The sequence below is a fragment of the Ricinus communis genome, chromosome 1 (genome assembly GCF_019578655.1).
Source record: "Ricinus communis isolate WT05 ecotype wild-type chromosome 1, ASM1957865v1, whole genome shotgun sequence".
Classification (NCBI taxonomy): Eukaryota; Viridiplantae; Streptophyta; class Magnoliopsida; order Malpighiales; family Euphorbiaceae; genus Ricinus; species Ricinus communis.
In genome coordinates this window covers 35294928-35320007 of record NC_063256.1, presented here as the reverse complement: position 1 = coordinate 35320007, position 25080 = coordinate 35294928, and the positions used below count along the sequence as shown (strand labels likewise).

The window sequence follows — 25080 nt, the reverse complement described above, 5'->3', positions numbered from 1 at the left end:
TATTTTTTCTTTTATTATTTTTAGCAAAACAATTGAAAAACAATTGAAGAATAACATAAAAGCAACTAAAAACTAACCGAAAAATAATCAATTCATAAATTTTAAAAAAATTAAAAAAAAAACAGTATTTAAAATAAATTACACAATAAAAATAATATTTTTTTATTGATTTTAAGATAATTTTAAAAAATTCCCACACTTTTTTAGTTTTAGATGGTTGTTCCTTTTCTTTTTTATATCTGCATATCTTATATCTTATGAAATGAGAATCAAATCTCATGCAATTCTATCTTTGGTGAAAATAGAGTTTTTATAAATAGAAGAGGTTGGATGAAAGGGTTCAGATTTCACCTTTCTTGATGGGCAGAACTTAGCTTTCACTTTCACAATGGAGGAATAAGTTCCCCGGATCTTATTTAACTGATACTTTGGAGATTTTAGTATTCTATATAATCAAATTTATATAAGATTTATTATAGTTAAATTAAAATTTAACAAAATAAATAAAAAATTTAAATAAATTTTTCATTAATAGATCAGTGCATTTCATGACACTCAAATATTTTTTTTTAATTTTATTATTTCTATTTTAAATTTTTTAAATAAAATAATTTCTTTTTTTTATAAATTTCTGCCAATTATAGCATTAGTTTTGAATCACTTGAGTTAGGATATTTTGTTAATGTTTTAGGGAGAATTTCATGAAGCCATTGTACTAGCAATTAGCTTTAGAAAACAGGCCCAGCATTTTACACAAAGAAGTTCTAAACAAAGGAGCGTTTCAAAACATATGGACTTTTTCCTTTTGCTTTCTCTATCTATAAATGAAATCCTCATTTTTCACATATGTATGCATGACTTATATATGAAAATAAGGCATAAAAATGAATAGAAAAACAGCCAGGACTTAGTACAACATTTTGTAGTACTTAAATATATTAAAATATTATATATTTAGCCCAAAGTATATATAAATATAAATATATATATATATATATATATATATATATAAATATTACATATTGAATTTATTTATTATTTTATATTTATACTTTATCAAATTTAGATATATATATACATCCGGCAAATAAATAATTGATATATGTTTATTAGTTTTAAGTTATTAAATATGTGTCAGTCATTTAATATTAAAATATATTATTAATTGCCATGTAGAAATATAGTATAGATGAGAATAACCCATTTATTAGGATTAAGTTGTGGACAAAAGTAGGGATTGATTTAAGGTTTCCATATGTGATTGACATATAATCTTATAGAACTGGTCAGGTGTCAAAATTGAAAACAAAAAGGTAATAGTGGCTAATCCTTGCTAAGTTAGTCTTTTCATACAGTGTCCTCTCCTTTCTCAGCCACATACGTATAAGAGGCTGATGATCCTCACCATCTGTTCAATGTTTAAGGCTTAAGCTTATCTTGTATGTGATTTTAGGGCACAGACAAAGTCCAGTCCTGGTTCCTTTATAAATCTTCAATCTCATACAGCTACTTAATTATTGTGCATGGAGAATACTAAAAATGGTCAAACTTAAGATTTGTATGAAGAATTCAACATTGCATGTGATAAATTTTTCAATTCAAAATATGAAATGGGAAAGATTATTCTATTCTAACTTGTCCAAATGACATTTTTATATGGCTTTAATTGAGTCCTTTAATTCTGTGGGTAACAGCATAACCTAACTATGCAGTCAACAATGTTCCACTCATCTGAACAAGAATTATCATTTGAGAGACATTATTGCTGCTGATATGGTTCCCATTACGAATCATTAACCCATTCTATTATTGAAGCTCAAAGTTTTTGACTGAATTCGTTAATATTTTTCACTTGAATAGGTCTCGAGTTCGAGTTTTTCCATCCACTGTTTACTAGTATTCGTTAGGAGTTTATCACATTCGCTTGATGGTTCTGCTTGGATCTGGCACTATGTGACTGTATGTATATATGGCCCCATTGCTATTGTTCATCATTGTTCTCACCAATGGAACATCCTTTTGTCTTTTAACCCATTTGTTTTTAGGCATGCACCCAAAGTTAGACGCTTGGTTAGCAGCTCCAACTTGCCTTGGCATGTGCTCTAAAGGGTAGCAAAACCTTGCATAAAATCTTGTATTCCCAATAACATTTTTGGCTCATTTATTTGGCTTTTCAGATTTGTTTGTTGGTGTTATTAATCCACAGAGGGGAAGACGAATCCTTCTGCTTTTCACCTACTTATTTCTTGTTCCAAGCACCGAAGAAAAGGAACAAAAAATTTACCATGCAAAAAATGGCACATCCAGGTGAACTGACATGGTCTGCCATTGATGGGTTTGGGATCTATTGACTATGTGATATATAATACAACAAAAAAAACATATGCTTCTTTTACTAGGGATGTCAATGGCAAATAGTTCTCGTAAAAACAGGGATGAGGAATCTTTTTATCATTGTGAAGTGAGAACAGACATGGAAATTTCTCCATTGGTACAGTAACAGGACTAAGAGTGGAGAGAATAGCTCCCTGCTGCTATCCCTATTTCGTTGAGCAACTGATTATCATAAGATAGTGACTCTTTTCATAAAGAAAGCTTTTAAATCTTTCCAAAAGATTTGCTCGAATAAAAAAAATACTTAATATGTCAAAGAATACTGATAAAATCATTTTGGGAATCCTTAAGCAAAAGGATGAATTCTCTTCTTAATCACTTTTCATAAATAAAAAGAAGAAGAAGAAGAAGAAGAAGAAGGAAACAGGTGTCTCACATGCAACATTCAACCATTGTCTCAAGATACTCTCACCCTTTTTGACCGGCAATCTTTTTGGTCATTATTAGAAATAGTCATATTATCATGTGAAAAATGATTTAAATAAATCTAAACACCTTGTTTGAATTAAAATAAAAAAGGTCAATTACAGAGGTTCAATTGGTATTGAGCTTCCTTTTAGATATTATTAGGAAATTCGTCGTATTTAATATAGTTCCTTTTTCCCTATATAAAAATCAAAAAATTAAATGTATTTTTAATCCTTCCATAAATAAAAATTAACCCAAAATTCTTTAATTTAAACCTTTTTTAAATATAAAATAAAATAAATTTTTTTAATTATTTAGAAATTAATTGAATCGTATATGCTTATCATTGTAATCTCATATAACTCATGATTCTTTATGAGAATTCTAATTTATCGGTAAAGAGGCGAAGAGATAAATTTAATATCCCATTTTAATCAATTCAAGAATAAGAAAAAAACCGAATGACTTGCTTCTTGGCTATTATGTGATAACTAGAAATTTTTTGAATTTTTAAATCTTTTTATGTATTATCTATTAATATTAATAAGAATTAATTTCTTCTAGTGAAGACATAAAAAGAATAAATTATTTATATTATAAGAGTTTAAATGAATTACTATTAGCCCTTAGGAGTTGATTTTTAGATCATGTGGGCAAGTCCTACATCGCCTCTAGTTGTTGGGTCAATAATTCATCCAGACTTGGGCTATTATATATGATATTAGAGTAATTTGTCAATTTTGAGTATAAAAATAGCTAAGTGCTACAGCGTAGAAAGTCAGTGGGAGCTATCTTTAGAATTTGTATGAGCTACTATTAGAATCCACGACTCGTCTAATGGGTTACGATTCTGGGCTATGGTCTGATTCTGACAAGGACGTTAGAGCTGGAGAGAGATTATAACACTTTGTCTCACATTGGAAAATAATTATGGGTTAATATGCATATAAAAGTCCAAATGAATTACTACTAATATCTAAGAGTTAACTTTTAAATCATATACCTATCTCTAATTATTAGTTAGAAATAATTAAAAAAAATTTAACATAAAACAAGATAATTATATACATAATAAAGTTATTCTCTATTTATTTAAATAAAAGTTAGTGTAAAAAACTCCTTTGAAACTAATTCATTTGGATCTTGTTTTTAATTGCTATCAAATCTTTAGTTTTTCTCTTCTTTTTTTTGCACGCGAAATTCCAAGTCACACATACACTAAGTTGCCACATCGTTTCTCTTATACATCTAAGCCTATCTATTCACCAATAAAATCTTCAAATTAATACAATCTCTAATTCATTTAACCATAAAATCTTTTTATTCAAATAATTAAAAGATTTAAAAGATATGAAAATACTAAAATTTTAGCTGTCTTTTCTCTTTTTTTCCTATTCTTCATTAAAGTTTAATCTTTTAGTCCTCCACCGATCACTTTTAGATCAGCGGTCATTCCTTTTTATATTTTATATTAATTAGTTTTAATAAATAAATATTAATATATTTTTTGAGAAGTTGTATAGTCCTCCGTTATGAGGCTATTAAGTTCTCATTTAATAAGAGTTTTATGGTCTTCTATTATATTGGTGTTGAGTTCTCCCTCTAGGGAGTGGTAAAAGAAAAAAATATTCAATCCATCATTCAAACAATCAGATTCGTTAAAAGGCACCTATAAAGTTGATATGTAGCTTAGTAATAACGAATGGAGCGTTTCTTCCTGCAAAATTGTAATCTATTATTCTGTTAAAATGATTGATGATTGTTAGGAGCAAATTTCTCTACAGATCTCTCTTGATATTTGATATTTATTTTTATCTTTTATATCAAAATGTATCATATATCCATTTCTACTAAAAAATGATTCTAACGAACTATTAAAATAACTCTCACTCGAGTTAGGCTTCCATTGGATTTTATAAGAGAGTCGACTCAAAATTTAGCAGAATAAGATAAAACATTCATAATCACATGTCATGTGCCCAAATACAAGGAATAGGAGTTGTTAAATCCTCTTTCCATTTAATTGTATTTTCTTGTTTATTTTGTTTGCTAGAGTTGTAAAAAAAATGTATTTTAAAAGGTATTATATCATTGTAATTTCTTCATCTTACAACAAATTAGTTGTACTTTGTTGGCAAATGATCTTCGCAATTCCAAATCCAAGTACAAGTCTCGTTTAGAAGAACAAAAAGATTTATCAGGTTGGCAATGTGGCAATAAATTTTAAAGCTATGTTCTTGAGAGGCCTTCAATCTTAATACATTTATTTTAGAAATTTCAGGACTAGGGGTGAATTAATTTGAAAATTTGGAAATCTGAATATTGTTCGAATCAATGTTGAACTAGATAGGCTTAGGTGTATACTAGAAATGATGTGGCAGCGGAGTGTACGAGTGACATGGACTCCCGCCTGCCACATCACTTTAAATTAATTGGACTTTTAAAGAGTATCTTGGTTTGAAATAGAAATAAAAATTACGATACCAATAAAAAAATAAAATTTAGTACCAAACAAAATAAAATTTAAAAAATTAGGATTGGCTTTTTACTCAAAAAGTACTTTCTCTTATTTGATTATGTATAAAAAGATGAAAAAGAAATAAAACAATGTAAAAAGTTTCTTTTAGAATTAAAATATATTATTATTAAGAGGAAAAATACAAAATGATAGTTGTCTCATTAAAAAAATCTTGTTAATAAAAATTTAATAAAAACCCTTAATAAAGAAAAAAAATAGTGCAACCCCAAAAAGCACCTATTCTCAATCATTATTACAACAATTAGCCAAAAAGGAGCTTCATTCTCAAGCCGCACTGATACTATTGTTGTTGCTATCTTTCTTAGCTAAAAAAACATGACTATTTTATATTTTAGTTTTATTTATAATTTTATTTGACTATTTTATATTTTCTATTTTCTCCGCAAACAAGAGAGCTTCGAAATTGTCAGTCTAAGACAGAAAATAAATAATATATTTCGTATTCTTTGTATTAGAAGATACGACCCATGAAGTTCACAAATCTAATTGAACTAAAATTAAGTTTATTGAGCAATTGCAAAAAATAGATAAACTTCATAGAACCAATTATGTAATTTACCTAATTTGTTTCAACTTTTATTCTTTTAAAGTCCAAATATTTCGAATATATATTTTTTATATTAACATTTCTTTAGGTACCATTACATTTTATTTAACCATCTCAACAAATTTTTTTTAAAAATTCTACAAATTTTACAACCTCATTTCTATCTAAAATATAAAATTAAGATGAAAACAGTTCATGCTCACAAAAAAATTTAACCATTCGATTTTAATTTTATATTTTTAAACCAAAATCAAGCTAATATTCAATTAACCATTAATTCAGTCGATCAAATATCAATGTTTTTTACTATAATTTTTGGTTAATCGAAAAAATAGTACGGTTCACCAAATTTTTAGTTAATCGGTAAAAAAGTTAACAATTATTTATAAAATAATTTATTTTTAAAAATATATAAAATACAAAAATATTTAAAAAAATATTCGTAGAAAATTATATAAAAAAATCACATTAATCTAGACTATATATAAAATGATAATATATATATATATATATATATATATATAATCGCTTTTGATTTTTGGATTGGTTACCCATTTTTTCTCTTGTTCTCACCCCTAATATAAACATTACTCAAGTGTCCACATCCATAACCAAATTTACAGTTAGTACAAGGAAAATAGAAATTGACAAGTTGACTAATAGTTGCCAACTTTCTCTTTCCTTCTGTGTTTTAAATTCCTGGGTTGACTAATAGAAATCTCTCTGGTCCTTCAAATACCCTAACCACAGCCCTCAAAAAGAAAAGAATGAAATCTATTATCAATTTATTTATCCTTCTCAAATAATTCTAGAAGAAATATTCATGTCCATAATTCAACAAATACAGCACACCAAATTGACAATGACAATGACAAAATTCAAAAAAAGCCACCCATTTAATCATTAATCAAATGCAATATTTTATCCTTTAGCATACTCAATTATCACAATTAAAATTTTAAAAAAAAATGAGTAATTATATGTGTAATAAAATAGTTAAAATAATTATTTTTCTGTAGAATATGTGTTATCAGTTCTGTTTATTTTGGTTTTTTTTTTTATTAAATTGGTCAAGATAATACTATTTATAAAATGGGTCATTACTCCAATTATTTTTTGAAAAAAAAAATTGGTGAATTCAACTAGACTTGTGGATTCTTATTGATTAATACAAATATGATCAAAGCAATGACATAATCCAATAAAAGCCATTTATATAATCATTTCTTGATTATTATTTTTAAATTATTGCTAAAAATCGAAGAAATTATATATGTAATTTAAAGTATGTATTATTCTTATAATGCTTAAATATGAATATTTTGATGCAATTTGATATCATTTACTTTTCCTCTATTCAACTTTAATAATCTTGTCTTCTTTTTAGTTTATCACTTTTTCTTTTTAATTGTCAGTTTAATAATTAAATGTCTAAGATATCATTAATTAATTAATATAAATACAATTAAGTTTTACTTAATTTTGAAATTACAAATTACTATATAAATTTTTTTGAGTCTCAATACAAAATTCTTTTATTTTAAATCTTAAAAGTTATAAATAGATTAGCCAGTCTACTAATATTTGAGTTATTGTATATTGTTTTAAAAAATCTACTGGGATTATTTTAATAAGAGAATAGTAGAGGTAGTGGTATTAAATAAAAATTACGTAATTTCTTAATCTATATACAAATTGAAAATAACTTATTAAAATTGGATGAAATAAATATATAATAATAATGTGCAATACACTCCTAAATTATTTAAACAGTCGTTTAAATTGAGAGGTTTTAAATGAGAAATCATAGATTTAACATAAATTCATTGCTTGATAATCAAAAGGTGATATAATTCCATAAATTTTAAAAGAAATTCTTATTTTCTATTTAAAAAATAAAATTTTTTAAGATTTACCGTTTTAAAAGAACGATGGATTGTTGTAATATTTTTTTTTACTCAAATATTATCTTTTATAAATTTATATTATTCCAAAATTATCTTTAACTTGTAAATAAAATTCTATTATTTTTATATTTAATTTAACTAATAAATTTTCCAAGATTTATAAATCTTAAATCTATGAGTTTTAAATTCATAAATTTTAAGTAAATTAAATCGATGGTTGCATTCACATCAAACCAGTCTTAAACTTAAATACCAAATGACTGGCCTGTCCAAAATTCAATTCATTTTAAGGCCAGTCTCTTTAATCAATTAGTCAATTGCTCTTTCTTTGATAAACTCAATTAGGAAACTTACAGAAAATAAATGAATTGGATAGCCAGCCAGCGAGCAGTCCAAAATGTTTATTGTCTACTTTCTTAGCTAGCTGTACAGTTCATCAGCTCTTTCTTCCTTTTCCTTTGCCCTCCTATAAATTCATTCTCCTCTCTCTTCCTCCTTCGCTAGCATACCACTGAAGCAGAGACATAGAAAGAAACCAACTCTGTCTGCACCAGAGCAGCATAGCTATAAAGAAGAGAAAGGAGAAGTTTAGAGTTTCAAAAATTTAACTGCCACCATCTCCCATTTCAGACAATAAGATTTTTCCCATAAAAGGACAGACACACAGAGAAAGAAAAGAGAGAGAGAGAGAGAGAGGGGCACACTTGAAACAGAGACTGTCTCTCCCTATCTCTTGTTTTCTTGCAAAATGTTCACGATTACTTGTTTATTATCGACATTAATTCCATACCTTGTTTCCTTCATTGTGTTTCTGGTATTTCTTGAACAGATCTCTTACTTAATCAAGAGACGCAACACTCCAGGTCCTCTTCTTGTTCTTCCGTTTCTTGGCAACGCCATATCTTTAGTTCGAGACCCAACTAAATTCTGGGACCGACAGTCTTCTTTCTCTAAAAAATTAGGCTTCTCCACTAATTACATAATCGGAAGATTCATCCTTTTCATCCGCGACACTGAGCTCTCTCATCTCATCTTCGCCAATGTACGGCCAGACGCATTCATGCTTGTCGGCCACCCTTTCGGTAAGAAACTATTCGGCGAGCATAATTTGATCTACATGTTCGGTCAAGATCATAAAGATCTCCGCCGTCGGATTGCTCCCAACTTCACCCCTAGAGCGCTCTCAACTTACTCCGACATACAGCAGATTATCATTCTCAAGCACTTGAAGCAATGGGCGGCGCTCGCTGACGATAATACTCATCGCCCAAGCAGTTTAAGACTGTTGGTTCGTGATATGAATCTCGAAACCTCTCAGACTGTGATGGTTGGCCCTTACTTGAATCTTGAAGCTCAAGAAAGATTCAAGTTTGACTATAATTTATTCAATGTTGGTCTTATGAAGCTTCCTATTGACCTCCCTGGTTTCGCGTTTCGAAACGCTAGGCTCGCCGTTGACCGCCTTGCGCAAACCCTAGCTGGCTGCGCAAAACAAAGCAAAACAAGAATGGCTAACAGCGACGAGCCTACTTGTTTAGTCGATTTCTGGATGCAGGAAACGATTAAAGAAATCGCCGCCGCCGAATCTGCCGGAGAACCTACCCCTCCTCACACCAGCGACGCCGAGATCGGCGGTTACCTCTTCGATTTCCTCTTCGCTGCTCAAGACGCTTCCACTAGCTCCCTCCTTTGGGCGGTGGCGCTGCTCGATTCGCATCCCGAGGTACTATCCAAAGTCCGGAAAGAAGTCTCCGCCTTGTGGTCGCCGGAGTCCGGTCGTTTAATCACAGCAGAGCAGGTGAGGGATATGAAGTACACGCAAGCGGTGGCGCGTGAGATAATCAGGTATAGAGCGCCTGCCACATTGGTGCCGCACATTGCCGTTAAGGATTTCCCGTTAACTGAGTCATACACGATTCCCAAGGGGACGATAGTGTTCCCGTCGGTTTACGAGAGCTCATTTCAAGGGTTTACTGAACCGGACCGGTTTGACCCGGAGCGGTTTAGCGCGGAGCGGCAAGAGGATCAACTGCATAAGAGGAATTTCTTGGCGTTTGGAGCCGGGGCCCACCAGTGCCTGGGCCAGAGGTACGCGTTGAATCATCTGGTGCTTTTTATTGCAATGTTCGTTACGTTACTTGATTTCAAGAGGCATCGGATTGACGGCTGTGATGATATTGTTTATAATCCTACCATTTGTCCTAAGGATGGGTGCACGGTTTTTCTATCTAGACGTTTCTCACAGTTGCCAAATCTTTCTTTAGAATGACGAAATTACCCTCTGTGGTTAAACAATTGTTTGTTGTTTTCTTTTTTCTTTTTTTTTTTCTCTCCAAAAAATGAAAAAAAAAAAGAAAGAATTTGTTTTAGTGGTTTGTGAGTGTGTATAGATGTCATGGACGGTTAGGATTCTTTTGATTAATGGCTGTGTGGGAACATTGATTGGTGGATAATTGGGTTTGGGTTGGATGTTTGGTTGGAATCTCAATAAAATAAGTGCGTTGCTGATTGGAAATATTCTGTGTTTTTCTTCTTAAATTGTCTTAAAGGATGACACAATATTGACAAGAAAAAAAAAATAGCCACAACGAAATTGACAAAAAATTAGTTTATAATTATTTTTAAAATATTATTAATTAATTTAGATAGTTTATAATTATTTTTAAAATATTATTTTAATATTAAATTTTAAATTTTTTATTAAATTATATCTATTAACTTGATTTTATAATCAAAATAATAATAATGGTCGTACAATAAACAGATAAATAATTAATTTTTATATTTATCTAATCACAAGGTACTAATTTTTTTAATTTTTTTCTCAAATAAATAAATATAATTAAAATACTCAAATATAAATTCTAACAATAATTTATTTTCAGTATTATTTTAATTTATTGATAAATTATTTTAGCTAGCAATTCGAAAATAAACATGTTTTAGTTATGGTTTTTCACATCACAAATAAACTCTTAAATTTTTAGACGAAAATAATTAATTATACCAATTAAGAATACTTTCATAAAAAAAATGTATTAATTTTGAAAAAATAAGTAAATATATAGTTAAATCGTAAATATAATTACTCAATAATTTTTTTAAAAAAATATTTATAACTAGTTATGAGCGATCTACAATTATTATTATTATTTTAATTATAAAATTATATTTATAAATATAATTTAACAAAATTTCTAATATTTTATATTAATTTATATTATTTTAAAAATAATAGCAAACTAATTATTTTTAAAATTATAAAATTCTATTAGTATAATAATATAAAAATTATTTTAAAAATATTATTAATTTCAGTATTACATAAATTAATACTATTAATATAGTTACTATTATTATTTTTTAGGATTAAATATTTATTATATAATAAAAATGTAAGTTTTCAAATAAACATTATTATCTAATTATAAAGCTAATTTATTAGCTAACATAATTATCTGATTAAAAATTATTAATTAATTAATAATATTAAAATATATTTAATATGTTATCTTTTGAATTAGACTCGGTGTTTAATTAGGAATATAACTTATTAATCAATAAATACACATATTAAAATATAAATTTTATATGTCAAAATTAAACATACATGTCAAAATTTTAAATCTCAAAAATTAATATATAATAGTGGTTTACCTGTGCGTTGCACGACCGTTATTATTATATCGACTATAAAATTAAATTGATAGATATAATTTAATATATTTTTAATATTTAATATTAATTTTAATATTTTAAGGATTTATAGCAAACTAACTATTTTTAAATGTCGATCCGAATTGTTTTAAGATTTTAAGTGTAATAATAAAAAAAATTATTTTAAAAATATTTATTAATTAATTTTAGTATTATATAGATCAATATTGTCAATTAATTGATATTACTATTTATTTAGAGTTAAAGATTTATTATATAATTAAATAATTAATTTATTATTAAATAAAATATTAAAAATTTAAAATATACTTTTTTAAATTAAAATTATTATCTAATTATAAAATTATTAATATGTTATTTTAGAATAGAATTAATATCATTATCTGATTAAGAAATTATTTATTAATTAATATAATATTAAAATATAATTAGTATGCTATATTTTAGATTTGATTAGAAAATTATTTATTAATTAATATAATATTAAAATATAATTAATATACTATTTTTTATAATAAAATTAATATTATTGTCTGATTGAGAAATTATTTATTAATTAATATAATATTAAATATAATTAATATATTATTTTTATAATTGAATTAGTATCATTATCTCATTAAAAATTTATTTATTAATTAATATAATATTAAAATATAACTAATATATTATTTCTTAAAACTAGAGTAATTGTTTAATTAAAAATATAATTAATTAATCATTAAATTAATAGAAAAAAAATTATAAAATGTACATAAGCTTGAATCTCACGTGGATAAAATAGTACACATATTAAGACAAAATTTATGTTTTAAAAATTAAACACATATAAAAAAATTAAATTTTAGAATTTATATAATGTATATATCTGTATAGATCTCTGGCATAATTTTAGTCATTTCAATTTCTTTAACCATCTTAATCATTTCAATAGATAATTTTAATAACTAATACAAGAGGATTTAAATTTTTTATTTTTGGTGTTTTATTCAGCTTATAAAAAGAAATAATGTAAATTAGGTTTGGATTATGTGATTGGTGGGGTATTATTTTTTCTTTTTTAAAGAAAAAAAGGATAGGCTGTCCAAGAAGCATCCTAGTTGGCAATGTTGTCTTTACCTTCAATGTCCACACGTTGGAGAAGTTGACAAGACTTATGATAACACAATTATCGATATTGCCCCTCCACAAGTCAATTAAGAATTTAGACAGTTTGATTTTGGATTAAAGATCAAATACCCCCTCTATTATATATTTTGATGTCAAATGAGTCCAGCTTTCAATATTTTACTATTTATAATTTCTATTTAAGGATTAAATAAATTTAAATTTTAACTAAAATCAGTGAAATTAACAGAAAAGTTACTAAGAGTGGTTTGACAAATTCGCCAATGGTATTAATTTTAATTTTTTTAAATAAAAAAATAACTTTTAGGATATAAAATTAACTTTTGTAATTTTTTTACAGAATTACCCTTTACAATTTTGTTAGCAGGAAATAAAATAAATAATTATTAAAAAATTTATTCTATTTTCCTCTCTCATATGTTTGCACGGGAGAAAAACTAAAGGTCTATTTTTTATTTGAAAAGCTAAAGTATAAAAAGAAAGAAAATTTATAATTATTACTTATTGATGTGTCTAAACTAGTACTCCCAAATATACGAACTATTTTTATAGTAAAAATGATAAAACACTCCGAGCTCGATCTCTCAAAAAACTATAAGACTACTTATTATATAAATTAATTATCAATGAAAAATAATAAAAGTAAATCTAAACACTCTAAATTAATATTTTCAAGAGAATAATACTTATAAAGTAAATTAACCAAATAATAAATAAATATTCAATACAAATGCAGATGTTTATGATTTAAAACTATATGATAAAGACAGTATTTAACCTAGTCATTTACTTAGTAATCCCTTTATTAGTCTAGATCTAATGAATAAGATGGTGATGTGCGTTTTCCTTTAGTTATCCAAACTAATGATGCAATTAAAATTTTTTCTATCAGTATAAGTTGAAGCAAAAATGGCGTCTCTAATATGTTCAACCTAAATACTTTCATGACAATTACTATTATTAAATTAATATGATGATTAACTAACAATAATAATTAAAACTAATAAGGATATGAAAGTAAAAATTTCATTCATCAAATAAATAAATAATAAGGTTTATACAAAGTAAAAAAATCTAGACTAAACACTTATGAAAACTAGCATAACATATTTAACCCAATTATCATGGTATTAAATAGAAAGACATAAAACAAGATATTCTAGAAAAAAAATTCAAATTCATTATATCCTTTAATTTATTTAATATATATTTCATAAATTTTATTATAATAACTATATTTTTTATGAAAGTTAAAAATTATAATTTAATTTAATTAATCTTTTATGTATTGATCAAAATTAAAAGTTTAAATTAATATGAGAAAACTCATATTAAATTTTAAATCTTAAGATTTTATATACAACTAATATATTTTAGATAAACAAATCAAATTTAAGTTAATAAACTTAAAAATCTAAATTTAATTAAATTAACTTTTTTTATAGAATTGAACCAGTCAAGTTGTTAGTTCCCAATTTAGATTTAATAAGGAGTTGAATTTTAATGAATCTCTTACTCTTATGATTTTAAGTTGGTTCATGAATCAAAATGATTTAAATTTGGCTAATATGGTTTGCAATTCGAACTCACTCTAAGTCGGTTATAAATCAAACTCTTTTTTCACTTTACATATTTTTTTCTTACTTTAACGAGAGATAAAGAACGAAAATTATTCACTAGGAGCTACAACGGTGTTTTTTTAATCCTTTTGAAAAATATTTATGACTTATTTGGACATGCTTTTTCTCAAATTCAGACCATAATTGTTGAATGGAGTTATTTATCCATGGGGTTATTTATTTTTAGGATAAATACAAAAAAATTATTCAATGATTTCACTATTTCACAACTTAGAATATATATTTTTTTTACATAAAAAGACGTAGGTAGTTACAGATTGGACAAAAAAAAGTATTTTACAGTTAAAAAGCTTCAATTTATAAGGACTTAACCATCTTTACTTCGATTAGCCTTTATTATTATATTTTCTATGTTTAATAATATGGATTTAGAGTTTAATAACTTAAAATATTATTGTTTGACTATTAAATCGATTTTATCTGATCAATGACTTCTGAAACTGTAATTTAACGGTCAAATGATGAAATTAGAAGTTGTTAAGCTATAAACTCATGTTATCAAATACGAGCAACTTAATAATGACGACTAATCGAAATGAATATAACTAAATTTTAGCAAATCAATATTTTCTTAGCGATAAAATATTTTTTTTATTACGATTAATAACTATATATCTTTTTATATCTAAAATATTTACATATTTTAAGTTGTCAAATAATAAAATTTCAATTATCTTTTTAATTTTTTGGTAATTTTTCACATGTGCAGGATTTGGACTCCAAACAATGAATGTTAGGGTGTTGAAGAGGTGTATCATTATTGCTCAAAGCTTCAATGAGGTGTATCACCCCAGATATGATTATTTTAGAAAATTCAAAATACTATAAGATAAATGTATGTATATATATATATATATAACATAAAAAATATTTTTATTCAACCCTAAATAGTAATTATTTTTGTCAATATCATAGGCTTATTAAATTACAAAACTCATTCAAAGCTAATTATCTAATTTTTCACAAATATAGGGACTAAATTGTTATCCAAACTATTTTCAGAAATTACAAATTCAACCTCACTTGAAGCTTTCTTTGACATAAGAAAATTTGGAGCTCTAGAATCAAGAATCTTGGCAATAGACCCCTCAATTCTTCATGTACATTATTTACACTGATAAAATTTATTTATTTGATATATATATAAATATAAAAAAATGATTACTTAGTACTTCAATTATTTAATTCTAATATTAATCTGCCAACTGGATATATAAATAGGATTTTATATTTAGAGGAGAAAAGAAAAAGGAGGAAAATCCAATCATATAACAGCTAATTGAGAACAAATTCCCAAGAGATTCTCAAATGAACTGGAGATTCTTGTTAATATATATTCTCCATATATTAATTCTAGAGGAAATTGCACACTTTCTTTGGATTACAAATTGCCACCTTTCTTGTGAATACAGCTCAACTTAGTTCTTTTATAATATCCCTTAGATTATTGGATTGGCATCACATTTCTTCTAAGTTCTAACCAAAAACACATTTTAAGCAGAGACAGAGTTGACAATGATCAGACAATGACAGCCCTCAATTGTTTCTAACATAAAGATATTTGGGGGCCCACAACCCCACATGAGCCAATCAATTCAACATGTTTTTTTTTTCCTTTGCAAATTATTATTTAAAAAAAAAAGGGTATCACAAAAATTTAATAATGTTTTTTTTTTTCTTAAATACCCTTTAATAATTGCCACATTATTTATTTGGAACTTCACTTGTGTATCTTCTTCCAATACACCATTCATAATGACTGCCTTTTCTGTTATCAAATTGGCAAGTTGTTTTGGAATTATATTGATTTTCAACTTCATTGCAAAAGAAAATTAAAAACTGTATTTTCTCAAAAAAAAAGAATCAATTTTTTTTAAAATATCAAGTCTTCTTTCTCTATTAACTCAATAAATATTAGGAGCAGTCATTCTTTTATTATTTTATTTGAATATTAAATGAGTAAATATAATTAAATTTTTATTATTAATAAATATAAATTAATAATTTATCGATGGATATATATAAATAAATGAGATATATTTTAGAATTTTTTTATTAAACCACCTTGTGATTTAACGTGTTTTCACTTTAAGATTTGTAATCCATTTTTGTATCTAATAAATATAATTATTAACAAATAATGGTCAAATTGCATAATACCGTTAAGGGACTATGATGTAACACACAATAGCTACTATTTTTCCAACTACTACATCAACACTTACCAACGGTTTTTTATAATTTGATCGTTATTTGCTAGCATTTAGATTCATAAGGTATCAAAATATTAAAAAAAAAATCACAAATTCTAAAATAAAAATATGTTAAATCACATAATAATTTATTAAAATTTTTCAATAATTTATGATCTTTTTATATTTAAGAAATTTCTTTATTTCAACCCATTATAAACATGAGTTTCTTCAATCTTCTTCCACAAAATTTTCATAATAAATTTTTCGATAATTCTGAAAAACAATTGAGATAAGAACAAAAAAAGACACTGATTGTGACTTAGTCTGATAATGTTGATCCACATTTTTCTTTTGGAAAATTGTATATATGCTTTGTCAAAATCATTGATAGGTTTCCTCTCTTTTGCTACCTTGCTTTTGTTATTTGTTCCTTTCAGCATTTAATTGATATTAAATTAAAAAATAATAACATATCATCTAAAATGACTGACATAAATTTAATTATAAATATTTAATAAAAATTTAAAACAAATCATTATAAGTGATAAAATGTTAATGCAATTTATTAATTTTTAAATATATTTATAAATGATGCATGTGGTAAATAAAATCTACTTAATCATTTTTATATTATTATTATTAATTATGCTCTAACTCGAAAAAGGAATTAAAAGCTCCTGAAAAGTAAAATGACATTAAATAAATACCAACTCTAAATTTAAAAATCCTTACAGTTAATGTATATATTAATTTTTTAATATTAATAAATATATATATTATTTAATTATCGGTTTGATAGTTAAATAGATAATTCATTATATATAATTTTCATTCATGTAAACATTATACCTTGGATGCTTGTTCGTTCTTATATATGGTTAATTCAATTTGCTTTCTTTTCTAGTGGTAGCAGGTCACCCTAAAATTCTGAATTCTAATTCTCTTCTCTCTGTATCTTTTACAGATTTAAGCATCGGAGGGGCCGCGCTATCTCTTTGTTATCATTATCGTTCTAACTATGGACTGTCTTATAGGACCGAGCTTGGAAGGAAGGAGTTACTCAAGACTAACGTTATCAGTGGTGCAGTGCGACCAATGTTATCATCTAGGAGTTGGCATTTCACTTGGAAAAGGGTCCACCATTTTCTGATATAGTGTCTGATGATGAAAATAGTAGATGCTATTAGGCTTGAATAAGTTATATGATAAACAAGCTTGATTTACATATGATGGGATCAAAACTTGCTGCATAAATATCTCATATCTAAGCTACAGGTTCATTTTGAATGCTTGGATCTGTACTGCAACCCTTGGTTTCTAGGGGTCTTAAGCCCACCTGAATTTTTCCTGTTAAAAATAAGTGAATCCTGAGAATGCAAATACATCTTTGCCAGCATAGGAATCTGCATTGCCCTTAAATAGTTGATACTTCAGTCTGCATTCTATGCATCAGGATATCCTGCAGTTGAATGAATGATGAACAATGATCCCTACAGTAGAAAAAGAAAAGATCCATGTGCACAGACTCTTCAAATCATTTTACAATTCTGTACCTTAACAAGAGAAGATAATGATTACATGTTGACAACACAATCTTTTGCCAATCATGAATTTGAGTCAGCCATGAACCATAAGCAAAAGCCCCATCCATTCACTGTACAAGTGCTCCACTTTTTGTTTCTGTTTTCCCCATCTTTCCACATCATATGTTTCCCCTTTACAGAAGAGCTGCCCTCAGTAACCAGTCATAAAGGACCAAGCACAACATGTCAACATTAAATGATATAGCAGTTGAATGCATGATTAAGTAATTAGCTGTTAGGCTAAAAACCAAAACTGTCAGCCTCGACTGCCAAGGGCAATGCTAATTGTTTTTTTTTTTTTTTTACCAAAGCGCTCAACTTCTCAATCTCTTTTGCCTTGATTCTATTTAAAACAAGTTCACATCAACTTCTACCCCAAGATTCTGGAACTTAGCACCTACTGATGTAGGACAGATTTGGATAACCTGTTCTACATTGATTTTGACGGAAAATTAAAGGCAAAATCTGAGTTCCAGGTTTGATTTATCCAAAAATCCAGAAATGAAACAAAAGGAAAGAAAATAGACAGGAAAAGAAAAAACCTTTTTCTAAGAGTCGACACTTAGAGATTTAGGAGTCACACCCGGAGGCAAACTGTAGGCAACAATATGCAGGAGATCTTTATTTTAATGAATCTGAACACTGAACAGAAACTACTACAAGCCTAGCTATTTCAATGGGAGTTGGCTAATCTTTAAAACCTAAAAGACTTTTAGACTCCTAATCCTTAAAGGTATCTCTAAACTTTTGCACAAATTATGAAATAATAATATATTCTCATCTAACAAGGATTAAGAACAAGATTCAACAATAATTAATAAAATTTAAGACTTCTAAAGATAATAGAATAACTTGTTAAGAAACCAGAAATAAGATTTGTTGAGCCTCCCAACTGGCTTCCCCATCATCCCACATGTTCCAAACAAGTGCTTGAGCATTTGAACCATGTTCAACATGTCATCTGTAAACATGTCGCCGGCGTGTCCAATCACGTATCCATCATGAGCATTGTTAAGCTTGTTTCCAGACTTGCTTGCTAGCTTCATGGCCATGCAGAATTCTATGCTATCATTACATAGAAGGACAAGCTACTTCCTGCAATGATGCATACCTAAATTCAATTACACTTGAGGAAACAGTAGTTGATGATCAACCATCTGAGTAAAAAGAAATATCGACCTACAAAATAAGACAATATCATAACTTTTATTCTGTTAGCAAAACTTGACCAGCATATCAATTTTGAAATAGACAATGCTAGTAACAACAAGGAAGCTGAAACTACCACCAAACTGAAACATTGCATTTTGAAAAGGTCATTTCCAGAACAGGTCAACACAACCTCTCAGCTACCATCAGCAAATATTAACCGCAATTTTAACTTGTTCCCGAAACACAGAAAAAACCAGAGTAGGTATTGCTTTTCAATGGCGCCGAGCAGTCAAAGAGGGATCATCGACTTCTCCAAGCACATTTTACAAAGTGCTAACTGCATATAAGTCAACAGACAGTCACTTAGCATGTGAGAGTCTGAAGTAGCATCCTAAAACTATTAACTAGCATCAAATTGTGTGAATTAACTTAGAAAGAATATTAATTACAACTTTCACCCAATTGCAGAACATTAATGCCCAATATCAGAAGAGATAGAGAAAGATAGAGATACAATTCTTTTTTTTTACTTATGAATATGTAATTCCAACTTACCTTGTTTTATATTAAGATTTTATATCCCAAACAATGTTCTAGAGTATCATTAATGATGAACACCTATAATAGTAGTTTAAAGGGAACCCAGGAGTGATGACTCAGTCAAGATATTTTAGGACAAAGGGCCAATTTGCCCCTCTAAACTTGTGTTGAGGGGTCAAATAGGCCGAACAACTTTTTCAGCAAATAGGCTCAAAACTTCTATTTAAGGGCCAAAGAGTACAAATTTCAATTGAATTGCATGCATGTAACTCACAAATTACTAAAGCATGGGAACTGAATATAAAGAGATACTTTATTAATAGAATACCTTTTAGTATATCTAAAATAATTAAAATAAAAAGTTAAATTCATCTGGGTCTATCTATCCACCCACCACCCCACCACCAACATTACCACTACATTCATCAACACCATGACCGCCATAACCAGTTCATCCACCGATACCATACCACTAATTAAATTTCAGAAAGCAAAGAAAGAAAGCTTTGAACCTCTTCTGTGAATTGCATGGTAATGTATTTGTTCTCAATACCAGTTATCTCTTCAAACACCTGATAAGAGAAAAAAAGGGAGACCACGTTTATAATGTTATATCAAAGGTAATCATCAACTTCAATTGTCAAGAGTGAATAAAAAAGCTTGCTGTCCAGCAGTAGTCCTATAGCAAACAGGGTGCCAGGAAAAACCAAGACTTTATAGAGACATATCAGTTTGGGAAAAAAAAAAAACAAAGAAATAATTAAACAAAAAGAAGAAACCGATTAATAGAATAAAATGTGAGATGGAATCAGCAGAAGAAAAGCATCACTAAATTGATGTTACTATTGGTGGATCCCATCTTTTCAGGTTTTTTTTTCTTTATGCACCTTGCTCAGGCAACACTCAATTATCCAAGTAAACTTGAGAGAAGCCCATGATTTAGATGCAAAATATGCCTGATCAATCGATATTCGGTATGCAGTTTGGTATTGTATTGCTCAAGAAAAAGTTTGGTATTGTTCAAAGCTTTCATTTTGGGAATTTAGTTTGGCATTGTTTTCAGGTTCTAAATTTTAAGCAAACAGCTCCTGTATGGTGGTGATGGTGCTGGATTGTAGGCAGTGGTGATGGTGGGTGTTGCAGTTTGATGGAGGCAATGATGAATGGTTATGGAGATGATGTTGGTGGCAGAGTGGCGGTAGATCGATAGATGTTGCGTGGTGGCAGTGCATGCAGCTGCACAATTTTTTTAAATTATTTCCTCAAAGCTTACCAGCCGATCTGTTATTAATTTGAAATTATTGTTGATTTTGAGTTTGAGATTGTTATTGATGGATAGTGGTGGGAGAGTTGGGGCCTGCAGCAGATGGTGAAGCAGGTAGTGGCTGCAGTGGAAAATGAAGGTAGGGGCAGCTGTCGATAGTGAAGCAGGTGGTGATAATGTGGTGATAGTTAAGTGGACAAAAACAATATAACTGGATGAAAACAAAACAATAATGTTTTATTAGCTAGAAGGAAAAACTAAAAAATATTATTTTGTTATTTATTTTTATTATTTTAATTTGTCCATGGGAAATGAATGGGCACATGCTCTCTTAAATTAGAAATTCAATTTAGTTGGCCCTTGAATAGAAGTTCTGGGCCTATTTGCCAAAAAAGTTGAGAAATTTGGCTATTCGATCCCTTGACACAAGTTCAGGGAGCAAATTGACCTATTCTCCATATATTTCATAACAAGTTACTACTTATGTTAAAATTTCATGCTGTTAATCCCTGTAAAAATCTATTGCCTATATCTCACATTGTACTCATTGCTAATCAGTTTCTTTGCAGCTAAAAAAGTATCAGAAACCCTCCGAACCAAATTTGACATCCTACCTACAAATCAAGTAATTAAGCATGCAGATGGCCAACGACTCATAAGGGGCAGCAAGATAACAAATTAACAGATAATCCCATTTAATCATCACAATGACATTTTTATGAAAATATGAGTCATTTTCAAAACTAGCAACTAAACATGGCAGAATATCCAGAAACTGAAAACAAAAGGTCAAGTCTATCATTACCCATGACATCAAGGCTCTAGAGATTATCAGAATTTCTCCAAAAAATCCACTACAATTATCTCCAGGCCAAGAAAAATTTTCTAAGCAGCATCTTACCCCTTACTCTCCTAACACTCAATTTACACAAAAATTCAAACCTTCAATTTCAATTTTCAATTTAGAAAACATCAACCACTCTACTTATACCAAATCAAAGAATATGCCACCTTTAGTAACAATGAGAAAAGATGATTGGTATCACACAGAACACAAATATGAAAATGAGAAGGTATTACCAAACTGAAGCTCTTCAAGATTTCCAATATCCCTTGAAGATGTTATAAGCAAATAGGTGGTTCTCATTAGCTTTTCAAATGCTGTGAACTATCTGGTGAAATATTTCCACGCTGAACAAATTGTAACATAAGATTATCAGCCTCCTCCAGTTTTCCTTCTAAGACCAGTTTCTTGCTCAACTTTTCACACAACTTCAAGTCAGGAATGAGATTCCTATCAAACATTCGACAAGCTACTTTATAAGCTGATAGAGGAATCCCTTTGCTCAAATAACTCTCCATTAGCATATGGCATGTATTAGCATCAATTCTTGAGGCTGTTCTCAACACCAAACCAACAACTTTATCAGCTGCCTCAGGATTTCCAAAATTACACAGTTTCTCAATAACTTGATTATATGCTGTTCTACACTTACTCCGTGAAAGCATTTTGCCTAATAGTTTTATTAATTCTTCCACTCTACCCAATTTACAATACTGATGAATGACTGCTCTGTACGTCACAGGTGTAGGATCTAATCCCTTTTTAAGCATCTTCATTGTATATACAGTAGCCTCCTCTATTCTACCTTTCTTTCCTAGTGCATCAATTATCGCGGTAAATGTGACTGCATCAGGATGTTTGTTGTTCAGATACATGTCATCCAGCAAGGATAGAGCAGTATCTATGTTATCACTCTGGCAGAATCCATGAATTACGGTAGTAAAATTTACTGCATTCACCGCACACCCCCTGTTCAGACACTCTTCCATAAACTTTTTTGCTTCGTTCATTTTCTGCTCCAAGCAGAGTGACTTAATTAGTAAATTAATTTCAACGGGAGTTGGGAAAAACCCCTTTGTAAGCATCTCCCTCACCACATCACAGGCCTCGGAGAGCTTTCCCTCCCTTCGAAGCCCATGCATCACGACGCTATATGTAATAGCATTAGGGGTCCACCAGTCTTCCTCACTCATGTTCATCATCTCCCTTGCCTCCAATGAGTTCCCATGTTGACAAAGGCCATTTAACAGGGCTGTATAGGATACAGTATTTGGCTTGCAGCCATGCTTGTACATTTGCTGAAGCATCTTTTTAGCTTCTTCTACCTTCCCAACCTTACAAAGTCCATTAACAACAGCAGTGTAGGTCACAACATCAGGAGAGCAACCTTTTGTGATCATTTCATTCACAATTTCCTTCGCCCGGTCCATCCTTCCTTGCATACAAAATGAGTTGACTATTGCACTGTACCCAACCTTATCAACCTGAAAACCCCTTTCTTCAGTTTCCCTTAAGAACTCCAGTGCCTCATCTGCATGGCCATGCTTGGAAAGCATATGAACTAAAGTATTATAAGTAACCTGATCAGGAAACAGCTTATTATCCTTCACCATCTTCTCCATTAAGTTCCTCACCTCTTTAATCCTCTTGTCCTTGCAGAGAAAACCCATCACAGTATAATAACTAACTTTATCTGGGGGGCATCCCTTGAAAGGCATTTCCGCAATTAGCTCCATTGCATGTTCCACCTGATAAAGGTCGCAGTATCCCTTGATCAAACAGTTATAAGTGACAACATTTGGTGTGATTCCAACAAGTTGCATCCTCTCCAAAAATCTCAACGCCTTCTCCAATTTATTTGCCATTACCAAAACATGAATGGCAGTATTACATATCAACAGATTAGGCTCAACACCTGCTTTCTGCATCATGGTCAAGACCTGCATTGCATTCCTCAACTTCCCTGCACGACTATATGATACCATTACATGAGCAAAAGCTTCAGGCCGACGAGCTATTCCCCTACGTACCATCAGCCGAAGAACCCTCCTAGCTCCTTGACATAACTTAGTTTTACTGAGAACCTGAAGCATCATATAATACACAATTGGATCATGCCGGTATCGCCATTGACGGCCAGCCCAATAGAAAAAATCTAAAGCAATTCTTTCATCAGATTGTAACTGCAAAACAGCACAAACTTGTCGAGGCTTGAGGCTTCTTAGTAACCGCCTCAGGTCCCCTTCAAGCTTAGCATTCCAAGCTGACCTACGTTCAATTAACCTACAAACTTCTCTAACCAAAGGGTGTCGAAATTCTTCTTCCTCTATTTCAATTCTCCAGATATCCTCCTTTTGACCACAATTTCTACTAACAGAATTCAAAGCCATGAAAACACTGTCATCAACATCACTGTCACTACCTTCTCCTTCATCTTCGTCATCTTCTTCAATTTCATCAAAACCATCAATTTCAGGGCTAATGATTGTTTTGCACTCACCATCATCAACACCCATTTGTCTCGATTTGCTAAACCCATAGCTCCTATGATAAGACTCATCTCTTTCTCGATCATGGGTATTGAAAGTAACATTTAAAGAAGAACTAGGATAAATATTTCTCGAAGATAATGAAGAGAAAAATGAATTAAACAAAATATAAGCATATGGGTGAGCCAAACAAATACATGTGCGTCTAATATGACCTTTTCCAACAGAAACAAACTCAATACCATTCATACACGCACGAAACTGAAATAAAGTCTCGGAATTTTGAGGATTAGCAATGGCTTTTCGAATTGTGGGGTAAGATTTAAAGCTAAATGACATTTCAATACTATATCAAATTGATTTGGACAGTGATAAATAGAAGTACAGGAAAGAAAAAAGAAGAAGAAGGGATTGTGAGCTTCTGGTTGAGATCGGCATACAGTATGGACTTGTTTTAGACTTACCTGAAGCTGATTCTCAAGATTGTTTGAAATAGCTCAACTGGGTCTTCTCTTCTCTTGCCATCGACTGTTAAAAATACTCACAGAGAACCATAGAACTTCTTTTTTTTTTTTTCTTTTTTGCTTTTTTGTTGCCTTCGCCCATGTAGCCGGGAGGAAGAGGGAGGGAGGGAGGCTCGCCCGGGTTTTTGGCTTTACATTCTGTAAGCAACAGGGGTGAGCTGATAACGGTTCGGTTCGTTGCCTATTTTTAAAAATCTAACCAATTTTTATATTCATTAACTGTACTTTAAGTTTAGTATTGGTCACGG

The 25080-nt window shown here is 29.3% G+C and overlaps 2 protein-coding genes across 7 annotated transcripts; one reads left to right on the top strand and one right to left on the bottom strand.

Moving 5' to 3' along the window:
• The first annotated feature begins 8101 nt into the window (after nt 1–8101).
• Nucleotides 8102–10310, top strand: LOC125371316 (cytochrome P450 710A1-like). The gene has a single exon (XM_048379992.1). It carries the CDS (start codon nt 8544–8546, stop codon nt 10062–10064), a length of 1521 nt encoding a protein of 506 aa, XP_048235949.1. The 5' UTR covers nt 8102–8543; the 3' UTR covers nt 10065–10310.
• Nucleotides 10311–18614: 8304 nt separating this feature from the next.
• Nucleotides 18615–25080, bottom strand: LOC8281951 (pentatricopeptide repeat-containing protein At1g09900). Of its 6 annotated transcripts, XM_048375053.1 has the most exons (5): nt 24773–25078; nt 22056–24381; nt 20224–20283; nt 19305–19508; nt 18615–19114 (listed from the first exon to the last, which is right to left on the bottom strand). In XM_048375053.1, exon 2 carries the CDS (start codon nt 24333–24335, stop codon nt 22122–22124), a length of 2214 nt encoding a protein of 737 aa, XP_048231010.1. In that variant the 5' UTR covers nt 24336–24381; nt 24773–25078; the 3' UTR covers nt 18615–19114; nt 19305–19508; nt 20224–20283; nt 22056–22121. The 6 variants fall into 6 exon arrangements, with proteins under 6 accessions (XP_048231010.1, XP_015582245.2, XP_015582244.2 ...); XM_015726759.3 differs by having other exon boundaries at nt 18615–19198; nt 22056–25080; XM_015726758.3 differs by having other exon boundaries at nt 22056–25080.

What these genes read in the sequence shown, in the direction of transcription:
- LOC125371316 (XM_048379992.1), top strand. Translation starts at nt 8,544, where the DNA reads ATGTTCACGATTACTTGTTTATTATCGACATTAATTCCATACCTTGTT.
- LOC8281951 (XM_015726759.3), bottom strand. Translation starts at nt 24,647, where the DNA reads ATGTCATTTAGCTTTAAATCTTACCCCACAATTCGAAAAGCCATTGCT.